This window comes from Sus scrofa, chromosome 10, assembly GCF_000003025.6.
Source record: "Sus scrofa isolate TJ Tabasco breed Duroc chromosome 10, Sscrofa11.1, whole genome shotgun sequence".
Lineage (NCBI taxonomy): Eukaryota > Metazoa > Chordata > Mammalia > Artiodactyla > Suidae > Sus > Sus scrofa.
Genome location: NC_010452.4, coordinates 42,479,275 through 42,495,157, shown reverse-complemented (window position 1 = coordinate 42,495,157; position 15,883 = coordinate 42,479,275). Strand labels below are relative to the sequence as shown.

The following is a 15,883-nucleotide window of genomic DNA, read 5'->3' as shown; positions in this document are numbered from 1 at the left end:
TTAGGGCCCTACCCTCAGCATATGGAAGTTCCCAGGCTAGAGGTCGAATCCAAGCTGTAGCTGCTGGCCTGCGCCACAGCCACAGCAGTGCCAAATCTGAGCCACATTTGTGACATACACCACAGCTCACGGCAATGCCGGATCCTTAACCCACTGAGCGGGGTCCGGGTTCGAACTCGCAACCTCATGGTTACTGGTTGGATTCATTTCTGCTGTGCCTCAACAGGAACTCCCTAAAGCCTTTTTGAAAAACATGGTTTAAACATTCATTTTCTTTATTATACTGATCCTTATAACATTTTTTTTATTGAGGTGAAATTCACATGACATAAAATTAGCTGTTAACCATGTTAGGGTCTGTAGTTCAGTGACTTTAGTGTATTTAGAGTGTGTGCAGCTGCCACTCCTACCTGGTTTCAAGACGTTTTCATCACCCCAGAGGGTGACCCCTGCCCTTTAAGCAGTCTCTGCACATTTCCCCACCTCCTTTCCTCCCCGCCCTGGGCAACCACTAGTTTGAGGGTTTGTATGGATTTACTTGTTCTGGAAGTTTCATTCCACTGGTTCTTTTTCATACTGTATCATTGGGGAAGATGACTTACTCCGTATAGAAAAAAAAAAAAAAAAAAAACCTTTTATTACATGATTATAACATGATTAACTGAAGGTAAAGATTTTAATGGGAAATAGTGATTTCGGTAATTCTGGAGCCTGCAAAATGATTATAAACCTGTAGAAGTTTTCCCAGATTACTCAGTAGAGCTGGCATTTTATTGTTTTCTTGCTTTATTAGTATAGGATAATCTTATTAAAATCTTTTTGGTTAAAATTTAACCATATTTTGCTAGTTCTTTTTTTGGAGTGTGTGTCGGGGGACACCCATGGCATGTGGAAGTTCTTGGGCCAGGGATTGAACCTATACCCCAGCAGTGACCCAAGCTGCTGCAGTGACAGTGCTGGATCCTTAACCCACTGCGTCAAAGGAGAACTCCCTATTTTGCTGATTCTTATTAAAACATTCCTGCCACAAGCTGTGGTGTAGGTTTTAGTAGTGTGGTAGCACAGATATGTTGTTGGCCAGTCACTTCATGTATTGAGCATGTATTGTGCACCAGGTTCATGCTGGCTGCTCTGCTGGACATTGTCATACATCAGAGAGCACAGAAGGTGTGGTCTCAGGGTACAGCCTTATAGAGCAGAAGGCGAATAAATAATAGGTAATTGTGCTTTGCACTAATGCACCAAAGGAAACCATTGAGGGCCATGGTAAATCATTGGAGGGCAGAGGAGCTCTGACTTGAGGGGTCGGGAAGCCTCCTGTAAAGTGTGTCCTTGCAGCCGATACCCCCTCCACCCAGTCCCCCAAGCTTGGGAGTCCCTCAGATCTTCCCTCACATCCTGTCAATTCTGGCTGCAGAACCGCTCTCACACTCCCCCCCACCCCCGCCCACCTCTCACAGCCGCTGCCCTGGTTCAGTCCATCAGCATCTCTTGTGGGAATGATTAGTGTTCTGGTTGGTTCTGAGTCACCTGCACCTACTTCATTCTTTCCACTGCCTCGTTTCTTGCTGCTTCTCCACCTCACCCAGTACGTTGAAGGAACTCACAGGGCCTTAGATATGGTGCTCTTTTAGCTTCTGTGCTTTTAACTGCGTCATTCTCATCGTCTGCTGTTTCCGTCTAGCTGACTCCTGTTCTTGTTCTTGTGTCAGAGTCTAAGGAAGCCTTCTCTCACTCCTGTCTTTCTCGTCTCTGGTTGAGGTAGATATACCTTTTTATCTTTTTTGTTTTGAAGGAAAATACAGCATTTATTGCAGGACCCAGAAAGGAGAATGGGCGGCTCATGTTCACAAGATCCGAACTCCTTGATGGCTTTGAGGGAAGGCTTTTTATTTATTTATTTTTTTTTAATTTTTGGTCATGCCCTTGGCATTTGGAAGTTTCCAGGCCAGGACTTGAACCTGGGCCACAGATGTGGCCCAAGCCACAGCAGTGACAACGCCAGATCCTTAACCCACTGTGTCACTAAGGGAACTGCCAGGGAAGTTTTTAAAGACAACATTTTGGGTGAGGGCTGCAGGGGGCATGACTTCGTTCTCGTTGGTTGGTGGCGAACCAAGGATTGTGTTTCAGGAGGCTTAATCATTAGCCTCCTGGTTCCAACCTGTCTGGGGTCTACATCTTGTGGTCAGCATGTAGTCTCATCCTCCACCTGTTGTGGGGTGGGGGGCGGGGAGTGGGTCTTGGAGGGTCTCCTGGGGAGTCAGGGGCAGCTGTGGTTCTCTCTATGGTCATAAGAGCTGGCAGCCTGAATATCGGGGAGTGATCATTCCCGAACTCTTGGTGGAGGCAGACATCCTGCTTGGGTAGACAAGCCTTCCTCATAGCACTCATCACCTGTAATCATTGTGTTTGTATTTGTATGTTTTGGATGTGGCAGGTATTGTTCTTATTTAATGTTCAAGTTAGAGGCCTTATCCTTAGAGTGTTAGTACGTGAAAGGATCTTGGTCCCTGTGAGAATTTCATGGAGCTCTGGGCCTTTTCCTTAAACAGTGCATGTACATGCGCAATTTTGTACAGTGTCATCCCGGCCATTGATCAGGTAAGAATCCCTGATCAAGAGTCTCTCCCCTTAGGCTTTGCCGTCTCTCACCACTGTTGCCCCATGCACTTTCCTTCCAGTTCTGATGTTTGCAATTCTGTCTTTTCTCTGCTGTTTTACTCTGCACAACTCCAGCTTTGGCTTATTCCCATCTCTGCCTTACCAGTTCCTGTGCCCACATAGCCAGTGCCCATCCTCTCAGATTAATGTTACTTAGTTCCTAAATCACTGAGAGTTTTTTTTCCCCTCCCTGCTTCAGATAGTAAATTGAGAATGTTCTTAACCTCCTGCGCATACTTAAAACCATATAATTGATATTTTTATTGAGAGGCAACCGAGAGCTCTTAGGGAAAGTCTCAGACTTACATATGTAAGGAGATATAGAGTATGCTTTGTGAAAAAATTACAGTAATATGGATATTTCCCAAGTTCCCAGTATACCAAAACTGAATAACATAACAGTTTGTCAGCTTTGTCTATAGATGTAGTTTTTATCAGACTAGGCAAAACTTTCTAACATTATCTTTTAGACATTATGGGGAAAATATGCAATGTTATGTTTTTCTCCCATACAGGAAAGATTTTTTCCCCTAATTGAAGTACATTGAAGAAATGATGTATGAATTAAATAGAGATAATTCTTAATTGGAAATATTTTTTTTCCTGTATGTTTGTATATTGTGTGTGTGTTACGGTTGAAGTAAAATTGACTGCTTTTCTTCTGTCTTTTTGCTTTTTTTTTTTTTTTAGGGCCACATCCGTGGCATATGGAGGTTCCCAGGCTAGGGGTCTAATTGGAGGTACAGCTGCTGGCCTACACGACAGCCACAGCAATGCCAGATCTTAGTCGCATCTGCGACCTACACCGCAGCTCATGGCAGTGCCGAATCTTTAATCCACTGAGCGAGGCCAGGGATCAAACCCACAACCTCAGGGTTCCTAGTCAGATTCATTTCTGCTGTGCCACCACAGGAACTCCAAAATTGACTGCTTTGCCATGTACATACAGCGCTCCCTAATGTTGAATTATTGCTGTAGATACTAACTCATTTTAATCAAATCCATCCGAATACAGGAAACTAAAGTAACAAGAAAGTGCTCCTTCAGTGCTACTGGGAAGAATTTTATGATAACATTTAACCTGGGCACAGCAGCTTTGCTTTGCTAGGGTTTGATGATAAAGCTATATTGCTGTTTTTTACATCAGCTGACTAATATATCTAGTTTATCCAGGGCCCAAGTCACCATCTGATACTATGTGTAATGAAGCACACGTTGAATTCTTTATACCACATTAAGGCCAGTTCTGTGCACTTTTCAGTAATTTATTAAATACAGTCACTGAATTTATGCTACCTAGTTGTTACATTCTGACAAAATGGGTTAGTACCTCAAATAATTTACAGACTGTACTGTTGTAAAATAACAGCAAGGTAAATAATTCCTTTTTGTGGTATTTATCATTATAGCATTGCATCACTTTCTTGGGACAGGATGTTGTAAATCATTTTCCCAGTGCTGATTTGTAGCATTCATATGGAAATCCAGTTTGATTTTACTTTATGGCTGCTATTACTTGAGAAGAACAAATGTGTATAAAAATAACTGAAAATAACTTTATAGAAGTATTAGGTAATTATATCTTTAACATAGTGTAGAACTAAACTTATTACATACTGACTAATCTTTACTTTCAAGCTAATTTTTAGAATGCCAGATTGTTTTCCTTTTTTTTTTTTTGTCTTTTTGCCGTTTCTTGGGCCGCTCCCGCGGCATATGGAGGTTCCCAGGCTAGGGGTCCAATCGGAGCTGTAGCTGCCAGTCTACGCCAGAGCCACAGCAACGCAGGATCCGAGCTGCGTCTGTGACCTACACCACAGCTCACGGCAACGCCGGATCGTTAATCCACTGAGCAAGGGCAGGGATCAAACCCACAACCTCGTGGTTCCTAGTCGGACTCGTTAACCACTGCGCCACGATGGGAACTCCCAGAATGCCAGATTGTTTTGACTCGGTTGTATGTAAGAATTTGGACCTCATTGTCTATGTGAATGATGTATAAAAAGTAATTCCTCTGTTCCATACCATAGGGCCAAGAGAAATATGGATTATTAAATGTAACAAAAATTTCTGAAAATGGGAAAAAGGTTCGGTAAGTACACAGTCATTAATGTTCTCATGTTTCACCTGATTGAAATAAAAACCATTTTATTTCAAAGGTTCAGAAATTTCAAATGTGTTTTCTGATATATATTTGGGGCTGTAATGAAGTGTAGGAAAATTTTTCTTTGTCTTAATTTCTTAAGGTAAGATTAAATTCAGAAGTGATAAGGCAGAGGAATCTTGAAGACTTTTTTTTTAGGGCCGCACCCATGGAATAGGAAGTTCCCAGACTAGGCATCAGATTGGAACTGCAGCCTATACTGCAGCTCACAGCGACACTGGATCCTTAACCCCCTGAGGTTCCACATCCTCATGGATATTAATAGGGTTCATTACCGCTGATTAGCGAACTTTTTGTTTGCTTGGTTGGTTGGTTTTGGCCATGCCATGGCGTGCAGAAGTTTCTGGGCCAGGGATGGAACCTGAGTCACAGCAGTGACAACACCAGATCCTTAACCGCTAGGCCACCAGGGAACTCCAGGCAGAGAATTTTGAACAAACATTAGCTTTATTAAAATATTTTTTTTCTGTAAGTGATAAATACATATGGCAAAGTACACAAACTATTCAGTCAAAAGTTAGTCTCCAGCCATCACTTTCCTTCCCTAGAGGCAACCAGTTACATCTAGCGAGATGTTCTGTTTTCCTCCGGAGATAGAAAAAATACATATTTGTATGTGTATAGATAATTCTTTTAGCATAACCTTTTGGCAGATTATCTTGGAGATAGTTCTCTTTCATTGCATGTAGAGCTGGCACGTGGTTTTTAACTACTGTGTAGTTATATGGCTCTATCATAGTTTATTTAACTTCTTTATTTGCAAGTATGTAAATATGCTTATGTATTGGTAGACATTTAGGATATTAACTGTTTTTGCTGTTACGAGCAGTATTACACTCAGTGTCTTAGTTCTTTAGCAAGTATGTAGATATGCCTATAGAACAAATTTATGAAAGTGGAATTGTTAGACCATACGCGGTGGTCATTTTTGTAGAATTTCTAAATTATGCCTCTAGGAGCCTTGTATTTCGCCACCCCTTTATCAGTTCAGTATGTTTTCAAACCCTTTGATCATTGCTAAGAGAGATTAGAGAGAAAATGGTATTTTTATTTGCATTTCTTTTTAGCGGGGTGAAGTATCAAAAGCCATTTATGTTTAATTTGTGGTCGAATTATCAGTTTATACCCTTTGTCTGTTTTTCTCTTGGGTTGTTGGTTTTTTTGGTTAATGGGTAGTACCTCCTAATGAATTAAGGAAATTAACGGTAGGATAAGTTGCATTTCTCCTACTTCTTAAAAACTGCTGAAATGCTATGATTTTATAGTGAATATTAGATCAGTTGTTTAAGAAGTTTAAAATTTACAGTTAGTTGAGTTTTTTAGATTTGCATTTTTTTTTACTCAGTGAATTTTATTTTATTTATAGTTGTACAACCATCATCACAACCCAGTTTTACATTTCCATCCCAAACTCCCAGTCCATCCCTCCCCGGTCAACCTGTCTCCTTTGATAACCATAAGTTTTTCAAAGTCTGTGAGTCACTTTCTGTTCTGCAAAGAAGTTCATTGTATCCTTTTTTTCTAGATTCCATATAGGAGTGATAGCATATGATGTTTGTGTCTGTCTAACTTCACTTAGCATGATAATTTCTAGGTCCATCCATGTTGCTAGAAATGCCATTATTTCATTCCTTTTAATGGCTGAGTAATATTCCATTGTGTACATGTACCACACCTTCTTGAGCCACTCCTCTGTTGATGGACATTTAGGTTCCTTCCATGTCTTGGCCCTTGTATATAGTGCTGCAATGAACATTGGAGTACATATATCTTTTTGAGTCATAGTTTTCTCTGGATATATGCCCAGGAGTGGGATTGATGTATCAAATGGTAATTCTATTTTTAGTTTTTTTGAGGAATCTCCACACTGTTTTCCACAGTGGTTATACCAATTTACATTCCTACCAGCACTGTAAGAGGGTTCCCTTTTCTCCATACCCTCTCTAGCATTTATTATTTGTAGACTTTTTAAAAAAGATTTTTATTTTTTCCATTATAGTTGATTTACAGTGTTATGTCAGTTTTTACTGTACAGCAAAGTGACCCAGTCATACATATATATATATATATATATATTCTTTTTCTTACATTATCCTCCATCATGTTCCATCATAAGTGACTAGGTATAGTTCCCTGTGCTATACAGCAAGATTTCATTGCTTATCCACTCCAAATGCAGTCATTTGCATCTATTAACCCAAAACTCTCAGTCCATCTCATTCCCTCCCCTTTCCCCTCCCCCTTGGCAACCATAAGTTTGTTCTCCAAGTCCATGAGTTTCTTTTCTGTGGAAAGGTTCATTTGTGCACTATGTTAGATTCCAGAAATAAGTGATATCATATAGTATTTGTCTTTATCTTTCTGACTGACTTCACATAGTAAGGGTCTCTAGTTCCATCCATGTTGCTGCACATGGCGTTATTTTGTTCTTTTTTATGGCCGAGTAGTATTCCCGTCTGTAGACTTTTTGATGATGGCTATTCTGGCTCTTGTAAGGTGGTACCTCATAGTAGTTTTGATTTGCATTTCTCTAGTAATTATTGATGTTGAATATCTTTTCGTGTGTTTTTTGGTCATCTGTAGATTTGCTTTAATTGAACTGTCTTTGTCAGATTTTGGTACTTGGAAGTTCATCTTTAAGTGCTCTGAAATAGCTTTACAGATTATCTGCAGTTACCTGTTCCTTAAGCTGTTCCTTGGTAGAAGTCAGATGAATTGGATGTGTCTTTCTTTCCCTTTTGGGCGTGTGTAGTGCAGGTATGTCTTTGGCCACTTCCTCTGTTTTCATTGCTGTCATTTCCTCCATGATAGTTAGCCTTTTAGATTTTCTGCCTCTTTTGGAATATTTTTGATGAGTTATGTTTTCCTGAGAATATCATCCATTTCATTATCTTCAAATTTATTTATATATATAGAGTTGAGCAAAATCATGTTTTTTTTTATATTTTATTTTATTTTATTTATTTTTTCTGTATCCATCTCGTAATTTTATTTATTTTTTTAAATTTTTTTTACAAAATAAAATACATATATTTAAACACAGTTACATTCACACAGATTATTATATCGTGGATCTTAAGAAACAAAGTAAGTGACTCCCTCTGGAGAAGTGGAATGGAAAATATGCTGAGACAAATAGGAAATTTATTCTATACTTTATCCCATTTTGTATGGCTTTCATCTTTACTATTTAGTATTATCTGTTACATTTCAATTTTTCTTTAAAAATTAGCATTATGTTAAAATTGTGTATATTATGCAACTAAAATTTATAAAGAAGAAAGCCTTATATACCATTAAATATTTTATATAGCATAATAAAAAGAATAACTTAACTGGTAAGAATAACAAAAATAATACACCATCTGAAAATAAGTAAAATATAAAATGCATAAATTGGTTAAAAAACAGTGTAACTATATAAATATGTAACAATTTGTTACATCTTATTGATTCTTCAGTAAAGGCATTATACCATTCTAGGTGATGTGATAAACAAGACATTATAGACTTTACATTGTAGTATGGCGAGAAATGGTTATTAATAATACAATTGTAGAACTGTATTATTTGTACAGTGGCATTATTTAATTATAATTATCATAAATTCTTTGATGGAGAGGAAATCAGAATCAGATGTAAGAAGATGTCAGCATTCCAAGAATGATGTCAAATGACCCCCTTCATGGTGGATTATGCACTTATTTACTATGAGATATATTTCTTCTCCAGAGATTCCTTGTTTGTAGATTTTTGGTTTGCAGTTATTCTGAAGTTTTGATGTAAGAGTCTATATGTGTATGAGATTTTTTTTTTCTTTGCCATTTCTAGGGCCGCTTCTGTGGCATGTGGAGGTTCCCAGGCTAGGGGTCTAATCGGAGCTGTAGCTGCTGGCCTATGCCAGAGCCACAGCAATGTGGGATCCGAGCCGTGTCTGCAACCCACACCATAGCTCACAGCAACGCCGGATCCTTAACCCACTGAGCAACGTCAGGGATCAAACCCACAACCTCATGGTTCCTAGTTGGATTCATTAACCACTGAGCCATGATGGGAACTCCCTATGAGATTGTTTTAAGTTGTTGTTCTCTTAATTGCAAGCTCATCTCCAGTGTTCTGCATTTGTACCCACCTCTTCTCATGATTTCTGATTTTGGTGGTATAATTGTGCATGGATGATTTCGTATCTTTACTGTATATATACTTTTACTGGTGAGCCTTGTCATTTGTGGAATTTTTGTTTCCTGTTGCTGCCTTTTCTGCCTAGAGAAGTTCCTTTAGTATTTGTTGTAAGGCTGATTTAGTGTTGCTGAATTCTCTCAACTTTTGCTTATCTGTGAAGGTTTTGATTTCTCCTTCAAATGTGAATGAGGGCCTTGCTGGGTAAAGTAATCTTGGCTGGAGGTTTTTTCCTTTCATCACGTTAAGTATATCATGCCACTCCCTTCTGGCCTGCAGAGTTTCTGCTGAAAAATCTGCCGATAGCCTTATTGGGGTTTCCTTGTATGTTACTTGTTTCTTTTCCCTAGCTGCTCTCAAGATTTTCTCTTTGTCTTTAATTTTGGTTAGTTTGATTAATGCGTGTCTCAGGGTGTTCTTCCTTGGGTTTATTTTATATGGTACTCGTTGTGCTTCCTGGATTTGAGTGAGTGGTTCCTTTCCCATGTTAGGGAAGTTTTTAGCTATTAGCTCTTAGAATTTTTTTTTCTGTCCCTTCTCTCTCTCTTCTCCTTCTGGCACCTCTGTAATGCGGCTGTTGGTGCGTTTAACGTTATCCCAGAGTTCTCTGAGACTCTCTTCATTTGTTTTCAATCTTTTTTCTCTTTTCTGTTCCGCATCCATAATTTCCACTAATCTGTCCTCCACCTCGCTTATTCATTCTTCTGCCTCCTGTGTTCTGCTGTTGGCTGCTTCTAGTGAATTTTTTATTTCAGTTATTGTATGTTGCATCTCTTCTTGTTTGAGTTTTATATCTTGTATCTCTTTGCTCAGTGTTTCCTGTAAGTTATCCATCTTTGCCTCCAGTTTATTTCCAATGCCTTGCATCATCTTCAGCATCAGCAATCTAAAGTCTTTTTCCTGGAGGCTAAAAATCTCCTCATTGCTTAGCCGATATTCCTTTCTCCCTCATCTGAGTTATAGTTCTCTGTCTTTTTATTTTTACAGGTTTTTGGTGTGGTGCCCTTTTTACAGATAATAGGGTTGTAGCCTCTCTTATTTCTGGTGTCCGCCCCCCTTGTGGCTGAAGTCAGTTTGGGGGCTTGCTGTAGGCTTCCTGATGGGAGGGGCTGATGCCTGCCCACTGGTAGGTGGAGCTGATTTGAATCCCTCTGGTGGGTGGGGCTTAGTCTCTGGATGGGATTGGAGGCAGCGTGTGCCTGAGGGGTCTTTAGGTACCTGTTTACTGAGGGGCGGGGCTATGATCCCTCCTGGGTTGTTGTTTGCCCTGGGGCTTCTCAGCGCTGACTGATGGGTGGGACCAGATCTTCCCAAAATGGCCAGCCACCTCCAGAGAAAGGCAGCTGCTGGATATTCCCGAGAGCTTTGCCTTCAATGTTCCTCCCTCATAACAAGCCACAGTTGCCCCTGTTTTCCCAGGATGTCCTTTAAGAACTGCAGTCAGGTTTGACCCAGATTTCTATGGAGACCTCACTCTGCCCTGGGACCCAGTGCACGTGAAAGTCTGTGTGCGCCTTTTAGGAATGGGGTCTCCGTTTCCCCCAGTCCCGTGGAGCTCCTGCGCACAAGCCCCACTGGCTTTCAATGCCAGATGCTCCAGGGGCTCTTTCTCCCAGTGCCGGATCCCCGCACGTGAGAGTTTGTTGTGGGGCTCAGAACTCTCACTCCGGTAGGTGAGTCCCTGTCTGTGAACCAGTTAGTTTTCAGTCTGTGGAGCTTCCTACCCTGGAGGTATGGGGTTGTTTATATCGCGAAATCGCCCTCCTACCTCTTGATGTGGCCTCCTCTTTTTCTTCTGGAGTAGGGTATCTTTTTTAAGGTTTCCAGTCCATTTGGGTGTGGATTGCTGAGCTTTTGGTTGTGAATTTTGTTGTTTTTAGGAGAGAAGTCGAGCTCCAGTCCTTCTATTCTGCCATCTTCAGAGTTGAGCAAAATCGTGTTTTAATTTTCTCTGTTTTAGTAGTTACCAAACATTTTGCTCTGAGGACTCCTTTAAACTCTTAGAAATTGTTGGTTACTTTTGTTGGTGTGGTTTATCTCTAGAATTATTTATTGTAAAAAATTAAAACTGAGACTTTTGTTTCTGTTTTTGTTTTTTTTTTGGCTGCACTTGTGGCATATGGACGTTCCTGGGCCAGGGCTCAAGCTCGTGCCACAGCAGTGACAAAACTGTCCCCTTAGCCTGCTTCACCATATGGGAACTCCAAAACTGAGACATTTTAAGAATCTTTATTAACTCTTTTAAAACTAATAACCTGTTACATGTTAACATGAATAACATTTTTTTTTTTTTATGAAGAAAACCCCCTGTGTTTTCTAATGCAAAAAATTTCCATGAAAAGAGTGGCACTGTTTTAGGTTTTCAGAAATCTTTACTATTTGGCTTAATGGAAGATAGCTGAATTCTCATCTCTGTTTTCAGTCAGTCTTTTGTGATGTATTGTTTTGGTTGAAGTATATGTGGAAAATTACCCTTTATATAGATTAAGTTTGGAAAGGGAAGAATATTTTAATAGCTTTCTCAGGTAATTGTGCATACTTTTTTGCTGCACCAAAATTCCGTAAATGTTAGTTGCAGTTAACATTCTGAATAACTATCCTTGAACTTTTCATACTCAGTTACATTTAAATCCATAAATCTGTGTTCCTTTTTCTTTCTTTTCTTTTCTTTTCTTTTTCTTTCTTTCTTTCTTCCTTTTTTTTTTTTTTTTAAACTTTTTAAGGCTGCATCTGAGGCATATGAAGGTTCCCAGGCTAGGGGCTGAGTTAGAGCTGTAGCTGCTAGTCTATGCCACAGCCACAGCAATGCCAGTCTGAACCACATCTTCAGCCTACAACACAGCTCACAGCAATACTGGATCCTTAACCCACTGAGCAGGGCCAGGGATCGAACCCTCTTCCTTGTGGATACTAGTTGGGTTTGTTACCACTGAACCCCTATGGGAACTCCTGTGCTATGTTTTTCAATTAATCTTTACCCAGGCATAATATTGAGGCATCTTATAGGCTATTTGAAAAATACTGGTCTACTAAGTTTGCTGATTTTTCAAATGTTGACACATTTTATTTTATAATAGCAAAAGAGTCACAAATCAGTAATAGCATCATCAGAATCATTGTGTTTTGGAAAATTGTCAGCCTCACTGTGGCTGATGTGCCAAGTTTTCCAAAATTCTGCCTTATGTTTGAAAGCTTTAACTTGTTATTGTCAACAAATAATATCATTTATTTTCCTTGAAATGACAGGCTCACTGCATTTATTTTTGAGATAATGTCTACCTGCCAGATACTCAAGTCTAAATAACCACAGTGTGTCTGTCGGTTGTTTTTTCAGGAAAAAAATTGGTTCCATGAAAAAAAGAAAGACTAATTCTGCTTGCAGCTCAGTCACAGAGTCTTTGGGTCAACTATCATTCATTTAAGATTCATATATTCAATTTTCGTTCTGAGATATATATCCTGCAGTTTTTCTGATTTTGAAAATTAAACTCAAGTTTATTTAAAATGGAAGTATGTTTTAGAATTTTTCAGAGTAGAGACATTAGTAGATGTTATCTAAAGAAATAGAAGATTGAATATAAAATGCAATTTACAAATGAAAAAAATCCTTCCAAATATCGCAAGAGATCCACACAAAACAAAGCAATAAAATAAAATGAAAATATAACAAAATGATGCCATGAATGGGCAGGCACCACCAGACATACCTATGAGGTCATTGTAAATAAATGTACATGTACTGTACTTATGGAAAGAAAAAGGTGCTCAGACTGCAGCCCAAAATAACACCCTACTCAGTATTGTATAAAAGGAGATGTCTGAAGAATGATTCAGAAAAGTTAAAATAAGCCAAAAAGCATATCAAAAGTATAAAAGGTAAAAAGGAATAGGGATGTGTGTGTGTGTGTGTGTGTGTGTGTGTGTGTGTTTAGGGCCGCACCTGTGGCATATGGAGGTTCCCAGGCTTGGGATCTAATCGGAGCTACAGCTGCCCGCCTGCGCCACAGCCACAGCAACGCCAGTTCCGAGCCGAGTCTGCGTCCTACACCATAGCTCATGGCAATACCAGATCCCTGGGCAAGGCCAGGGATCAAACCCGCAATCTCATGGTTCCTAGTTGGATTCGCTTCCGATGCACCACGACGGGAACTCCAGGAATCGGGATCTTAATGGCAGAGAGTTTCAATTCAAGGGGAAGGCACTAAGCATCTTGAAAATGATAAAGCACTGTGGATTGGTCCACATCGAAGATCTAATCCTTCAAAGTAGCTTTTTCACTGAATAAGCAGCATTAATGACCATATGCAAAATAAAAGGAAAAAGTAGTTTGAAACTCAGTAGCAGTAAACTTTCACTTTTCAAATTCAAGTAAACATAAAACGTTAGTAAGATAATAAAGTAGGTCTAATTGATAGTAAATTCCATATTCTGAAAATGGAGAATAAACCTCCTTTTGAGTGCCTATAGGGTTGTTTTTTTTGTTTGTTTTTTTGTTTTTTGTTTTTTTGAGAGTTAAGTTTTATTTGGGATGAAATTAGGACTTAAGCCCAGGAGGCAGCATCTCAGGTAGCCATTGGAAACCACTTGGAGGAGGTGAGGGGGGAAGCTAGGATCTATGAGTTTTTGCAACAATGGGGAGGTAGTAGGAATAAAAGATTTGCAGATAACCAGATTTACAGAAAAATTTACAGAAAACCATTTCTATGGGAAGACAGAGATCTGGGCTTACTGAAATTACTCCTTTGATGTTTTCCTGAGCTCCCTCAGGGTTCATTGGCAGCACCCTGGGGAGTGGCTGTTCTCACAGGTGACCCATGACATCTTTTGTTTTGCCCACAAACTACAGCCTAGGAGCTATTTGAAATACTGCCCCAAAGAGGAAAGGGGGACTATCAAGACATGTCGTAAAGGTGAAGGGGGAGGTGTAAATGTGTTCATGTTTTACAGAAGTTTGCTGCTGGTCTTGTGAAGGTCATGACTAGTCATAGACATCAGTCATCATTGATGGACTTTAGCTTTTTTTTAGATATGAGGCGATGCAAGAATTAGGCTCATAAAATCTCCTCCTGAAAATATCTAGCTGTCTATCTGGAGGTCATTCTTCCAGTTTTCCCAGAGGAGAGTGTGCCTCACTCCTGGTCTTCACTCTGAGCTCCACTCGGGGTGCTGTGGGTCGGCAGCTGCAGTGGTTCGTGTTCTACTCCATGTAGAGGCTGATGGCAAGAACCAAACTTCAGTTCACAAGGATAAAACAGGGGCTTTCAGAATGTAATTATCTGTTGTTTACTTTTTCATTGAATGCCCTGTGTTTGGACTCACTGAGGTTCAGGTTCTTTATGTCTCCGTGCAGAAGGAATTCAGCGAGGGAGAAAGTGATGGGCAAGAAATAGGTTTATTAAGATAGGACGCTTGTGAGAGATGCAAGCGGGCAGGCACAGGAAGCTCTGCCCGAGTGCCTGTAGGGTTTTCACAAAACTGGCCGTATATTTGGCTATAAGGCATGCCTTGATAAATCCCTGTATAAGATGTATTTGATGTTCGTTTTAGCCTGCCAGCAATTGAGTTGCCTTTTAAGGGAAACATTAGTGTGGATTGAAGGAGTAGAGATGGGGCCTTTTCCTTTATGCATTTCTATGTTCAGAGTTTTGATAGAGTATAGGTGTTGATTTGGTAATTTAGGACAAAGTTTTTAAAAGCCTCATTTAGGTAACCTTAGTGGTCACTCAGTATGTAATTTATCGTATGTTTAGAATGTGCCTCCTGTCTGCCACTTTCCTAGCGTAGCTTTTACTAGAGGAAGGAAGATAACCTAAGGAATATAAAACAGTCTGTCTCCACAGAGTGTTAGGTAAGATAAGCATTTAAGTATGAATAAGAATTCTGGCCAAATGCTGTGTTGAATTCATGTGACTTTAAATTAGTGCCCTCAATCACAAATGTACTGATTACTCCCATGTGAACATGATCAGGCATGTCGTTTTTCTGATAACTTCTATCTCTAATTAACTTCATTTGTTTGGGGGACTTTTCTGGTCAGTTGGGACCATAATATGCTTATAATTTCCATTAGAATTATATCCACAATAAAAACAATTAGAATGTCAATTATGATTGTAAATTGTGGCCAACATTGATAATAGCTAAGTAAGGTTTTAATTTTTTAAATTTGGCCGGAAAAACTGGAGATGGGGCTTTATTTAATTAATCCTCTTTATAATTACAGAAAGAACTGGTTGTCCTCTTGGGCCGTGTTGCAGGGTTCTTCTTTACTCTTTACCAAAACTCAAGGAAGTAGCACAAGTTGGGTAAGTATTTCTTTGGAGGATTTACACATTTGAATTATATGCACATAGTAATATACCCGAATTTCACATAGCATTCCACAGTCCTTCGCTTGACAGCTAGTGTGCAATTAAGAGTAGAGAAAGTTTTCTTAAAGATGTATTCTGACTCTATTCTGACTCCTGAGAGAAAGAAGGGGGCTAATTAGAAAAGTCGTATTCATTGTATTGTTAAAACCAAGAAGTTCTTTTCTGTCCATTGAGTTGAAAGGTGGCCTGACTACTTGGCCTTGGAGAACAAATGTATTTCTCGGTTCATCTCCAGAATGTGAAAGCTTTCCTGTGTTTGTGACCTTGCCCTTTCAGATATTTAGTCAGATAAGCGTTATGTGGCAAGTTGAGTCCCACCTTGAATCCAACCCTGGGATGCTAGTCAGGTCTGTGTGTGATGTCAGCCAGCTTTTTAGAAGAAAGGAAAGTCACCATTACTTGTGGAATTTTGAAGCTTTTCTTAATTGAGTGTGTATATGGTTATTCCTCGGTTATTCAAAATACTAAAAGTTATAATTCGTGACATCTCATAATCACTGGCGCA

At 39.6% G+C, this 15,883-nt stretch overlaps 1 protein-coding gene across 16 annotated transcripts in view; it reads left to right on the top strand.

Moving 5' to 3' along the window:
* The window catches only part of ARHGAP12 (Rho GTPase activating protein 12), a 119,237-nt gene that overhangs the window by 82,194 nt on the left and 21,160 nt on the right, over positions 1-15,883 (top strand). For all 16 annotated transcript variants that reach the window (XM_021064803.1, XM_021064804.1, XM_021064800.1 and 13 more), the window contains 2 exons: positions 4,695-4,756; positions 15,231-15,312. In XM_021064803.1, the coding sequence (XP_020920462.1) occupies positions 4,695-4,756; positions 15,231-15,312 (144 nt within the window). The remainder of the gene's footprint in view (positions 1-4,694; positions 4,757-15,230; positions 15,313-15,883) is intronic.